Raw genomic sequence first — 4,848 nt, forward strand, 5'->3', positions numbered from 1 at the left:
CGGATGCATTTAATGTTCTTCACTTGCACTGAGGGCATACTGTACATGTTTCCAGTTAATCAAATATTAAAAGTGTAGCCATTAGAAATGTTTTTGATCCATGGTGTCTTTGTTCACCAGCCGTGTATGGCTCAAATGTGCAACTTATCATGATGACAGGTAGAACTTAAATTATTAATAGTAGTAGTAAGTAAGTAACCGATAAGTTAATGGACAGAAGATCCATCTGCAACTATTTTGATTATTTATTTTAAGTGCAATTCTTAAAGCACAAACGTCTTGATTTTCTGCTTTTAAAAATGGTCTTTTGTGATATTTATATATTTGGATTTTTGAGCAACAACAACACAATTGAGGACATCACTGTGGCCTTTTCACATTATTCTGACATTTCAAAGACCAAACAATTAATAAAACAATTCATTGCGAAAAAATTATTGTCAGATTAATTGATAATAAAAATAAAACGTAAAGAAAAAAAAGTCAATTACCTATTCTCAATTATTTTAATTCTACTTTTGAAACCTGAGGGCTATGTGCAGAATTTGGCTGATGAAAATAGTTGAACATTCCTTTTACAATGTTATCGAGCTCTGGTGACCTTTTCAAATATTTTGTTAGTTCGAGTTCACACCCCAAATATATTGAGTATCCAAAAATCCGGATCCTGCAAATGGTTTGGCATTTTTGCTTGAAATGTGATTTTAAAAATTGATTTAAAATACATGATCAAAGTAGTTTACAGTTAATTTCCCTTTAATTTAAAGCAATTCATTTATATGTCAAGTAATAACTTTAGCTTGATTGTCTATGAAACTATATGAACGATAAACTACAAGACTATACAAAAACTATCGTTGCAAAGCAGATATGCAGCATGGTTGGTTACCCCTATTGTCCCCAAATGTTCCATTGATAAGAAGCTAATTTGACTGCCTCATGAATAATCAGCGGCTTAATTAATAAAAAAAAAAGGTTTTGATACATGTACATTTCATCATGACCTTCAATCTTGCTAAAGAGGCACAGAGAAAATAATAAATAAAAAGTGCAAGATTTAGGCATTACATTTTTTTATTCCCCATAGAGTTGAAAAACATCAATATTTGTGTTGACTTTTGGGCATGGACAGAAGGCAATGAAGCTGTTAATGTCCCACTTGAGAACATGTGGCTTTTTTAACAGCCACTGACTGAGTGGCACGCACTCTGGTAATGGAGGGGTTAGCAAATGCATCAGCATCAGCTATATCCTGTGCTAAGAGCAGCAATGTACACCGAAGACCATTAGCTGACACAGAGCCATAAATACTGTGGAAAGCCTGATAAAAGGCATCGTCAGGAGCCTACAGCTCACACCGAAGAAATCAATCTAACCATGGAGAGAGACATTAATATCTCCAGAGAAGGGGAGGAATGGAGAACGTGATTAATCGACTGGTCTCTTTTACTATTGAGTGCTCATTTAAAAAAATAAAGCCATATGAAATACCAAAAAGTATGTCAGTCTCACGATAGGGAGGCTTTAACTAATGTCAATGATACAGCCCCACACATTTAGGTATTTTAGGGTACCAAAATGAACAATATAATTCAACAAAGGTTCACAAGGTCAAGTGTATACTACTTAAAATGTCACTGTAGAGACTAAAGATACACATACATCTTCTAATAGCAATAACAACAACAGGCATAGTCGGTGACTGTTCCCCGAGCAGCTGGTCTGAGCTCGTTTCTCTTTAAATCAAGTCAACCAGAATCAATTTGACCAGAGTGATGTTTGCCTTTCTTCCACGTTCAGCTGTCACACTTTGTAATGAGTCCTGAGAGGCTGCCACCTTCCCCTCCGTCAGTCCAGTTTAACAAGATGGACACCAATGAAATAGAAATCTACATTATGAGGATAGCCACCTCGCAAACATGAGACTAAAATACTGCTTTGAGGAACGACGTAGGTGAGTACGTCCAAATGATAACCATTTTTGACTTCTGGCACTATTTTAAAATGTATTGACCATCGAGTGGACAAACCCTACCGGTTTCAGTTAATTACACAACAGGTCAAATATACAGCAATTAAAAGTAGCTTTAAAAAGCTGTCTGTAAGCAGACAACCAAACTGCTGTTGCTATTACAAAAACCTTGTATTTTTGTTTTGTTTCGGTGGTCTTACACCATGTTTTTAGATAACGTTATGACAGATAAAGCTTACTTCCTATAACTATGGATACACATGATGCTATTTGATTAACTACAAACATGCATTTTGGCTAGGGAAGTAGACATAACCTAATATAACTTAATTATTGTTCATGTGCATGTAAACTTGTATTGCAAAGTTAATTGTGTTGTCTCCTACTGAAATTGGGAAGAACGTACACACCATCGACAATGTGGTTGGCTCTCAGAGTTTGTTCTTGTCTGAGTTCATTGGCGGCTTGCAAAAACATGCATACTGCATTTCAGTATCGGAGTGTCAATGAAAGTCTATCTGGCTTCCTATTATTCTCTATTCATCAGCTACAATTTCATGTGAATACTAGTAATACAAAATGTGACGTATACATTGTTCATCCCTAACACAAAATAATAATCCTAACCTAAATGATGAATACATATTGTTTTTTATTTGAAAGGTGATGTCAAGCCGGTGAGAATATGGCTCATCCCAATACCTATGTGTTGATTTTTGCCTGTACCTGTGGAGTGATCCTGGGCATCGGGCTCTGTGCCAACCTGCTGGTCTTCTCTCTGTTCGTCAAGTACAACACGCTGCGTAAGAACCGCCTTGACATCCTCCTCCTCAGCATGACTCTAGCCGACTTCCTCACCCTGCTGCTCATCCCCTTCACCCTGCACTCCGCCATCAGCTACTCCTGGCCTCTGGGGGATACGTCCTGCAAGGTCTACCAGTTCCTGCTGGCCTTCAGCCTTGCGGCCAGCACATACTCGCTCTGCGCCGTGTCCATGACCCGCGCCATGATCATCACCAACCCGTACCAGCCGCCCACCATGGACCTGGTCATCCTCCTGTTCGTCCTGGTCTGGGCCCTCAGCTTCTTCATAAGTCTGCCGCTGCGAATGTTTGCCACCAAAGAGAGCCTGGGCCCAAGCCTGGCTAACTTCACCTTCTGCCTTCCAACAATTCATGAGCATCATTACCAAGTGGTGCTGAGCCAGTTTGTACTTTACTACTTTATTCCAATGCTAGTCATTGCCTTCAACTATGTCCGACTGGCTCATTTTCTCCACAAGAGCCCTGTAATGTCGGTGTCCAGTGCCAGGAACACCCGCCGCGCCTCTGTCATGGTGTTCTTGGCTGCTGCTACCTTCTCAGTGTGCTGGCTGCCTGGTTATGTGCTGGAGCTGTGTGTGTACCTGGACCTGTATCGCCATGGACAGGCCTGGGAGCTGTTTTACTTCATCTGCACTGTGCTGCAGTATCTGCACCCCTGTATAAACCCTGTGCTCTATGTGCTGCTGTCAAAGCGCTACCGCCACAGGAGGGCAGCCTGGCTCTTCAGCTGTAACAAGAACCGAGTGCAGCCTCAGGTCATCAGCGTCACCACAGACAGCTTTTAAATTCAGCTGGTGGAGCAATTTGGTTGGACACTTTTTTATAGTTGCTGTTTGTACAAATCAATTGCGTGTTTCAAAATAAGATGGATGCTTTTTGTGATTATTACCCGTTATCCTTGCCATATTTGAAGTATAAATGTACAAATAAGAAGATGAGAGAAATGATAGTTTGGATAATAATTTTTAAATATTGTCAAAATGTATCCGTGTCAAATCTTTTTTTAAGGAACCGTTGTCATTATCTTATTCCCAATATTAAGTCTAGTCTTACTAATTGTATTTGATGTTGCCCCAAATGTTTCTCACCCTCATTTGGTCTACTTTTGTTTTGTTTAACATGTTGGTACAACAAATCCGTAAGTATTTTCCTTTTGTCTGAACTATCAATACAAACAGCTGTCTTAAAGATATCATAAGGAAGATTCATTTCATATTGATTATGGGGACCCCTGTGGTGAGAAACCACTATGACAGGAATACAGATGTTTGCTTTGTAAAAGATAGCAATGCCGGAGTCGTTTCAGGGCTATATCTTGTCTTTTCCCTTTTGTGGGTTTACAGTTACTAAGTATGTGAGTTCTGGTCTTTAGTATGTTCGTCTCTTCACAAAACAAAATCCTGGACATTTACTCTAAGGGACAGGATAGCAGGTATATCTGATGCTGTGCTATACTGCAATAAAGATGTGGGTATACTGGCATGTTCCTACTCCAGAGCAAACTTGGTCTCAATGTCCTTCACTTCTATTTAATGCCAAGAGTACATTTAAAAAAGGCATAGCTGCTCCTTATCGTGTTGCAATGTTTCATCATATTTGAAAAACTGAGCAAAACAATCTCTTAAAAAAACATTAAAATGCAACATGACAAATACACTTTTACAGCACAGTTATTCTTCAAAGAAGCAACAAATCATCAGTTGATAACTTGTCACTGCCATTAAATATGAGCTATATGATCCACAAGTATTACTCCTAACTAAGACCAACCGCAGGGTAAACTGCAGCTTCTCAGACTCCATACAACCTCATTGAGCCATCAGAAGTGACCATTCAACCACGCTGGACAGAAAAACTCAATTCTAATTGCCGAATTGTGATTACAACTGTGTCAGTGCATGTTGGGCTGTATTATTAAAATATGTATGTTTTATTTACCTTGCTAAATACCAATTACAAAAGTGGACAATCATTTGATCAGTTTTATTGTGAACATAAAGCAAGATAATGACAATAAATGCTTCTATAATTGTAAAGTGAAGAGAGGGTGAG

At 38.9% G+C, this 4,848-nt stretch overlaps 1 protein-coding gene across 1 annotated transcript; it reads left to right on the forward strand.

The window, feature by feature from the left end:
* Positions 1 to 2,657: 2,657 nt before the first annotated feature.
* On the forward strand, positions 2,658 to 3,581 carry LOC117448501 (galanin receptor 2a). Its single transcript, XM_034085812.1, has one exon. It carries the CDS (start codon positions 2,658 to 2,660, stop codon positions 3,579 to 3,581), a length of 924 nt encoding a protein of 307 aa, XP_033941703.1.
* The last annotated feature ends 1,267 nt before the right edge of the window (positions 3,582 to 4,848 follow it).

The sequence above is a fragment of the Pseudochaenichthys georgianus genome, chromosome 6, assembly GCF_902827115.2.
Source record: "Pseudochaenichthys georgianus chromosome 6, fPseGeo1.2, whole genome shotgun sequence".
In the NCBI taxonomy this organism is placed as follows: domain Eukaryota; kingdom Metazoa; phylum Chordata; class Actinopteri; order Perciformes; family Channichthyidae; genus Pseudochaenichthys; species Pseudochaenichthys georgianus.

Bases quoted from the DNA above. Each gene is read 5' to 3' on its own strand.
- LOC117448501 (XM_034085812.1), top strand. From the start codon at position 2,658: ATGGCTCATCCCAATACCTATGTGTTGATTTTTGCCTGTACCTGTGGA.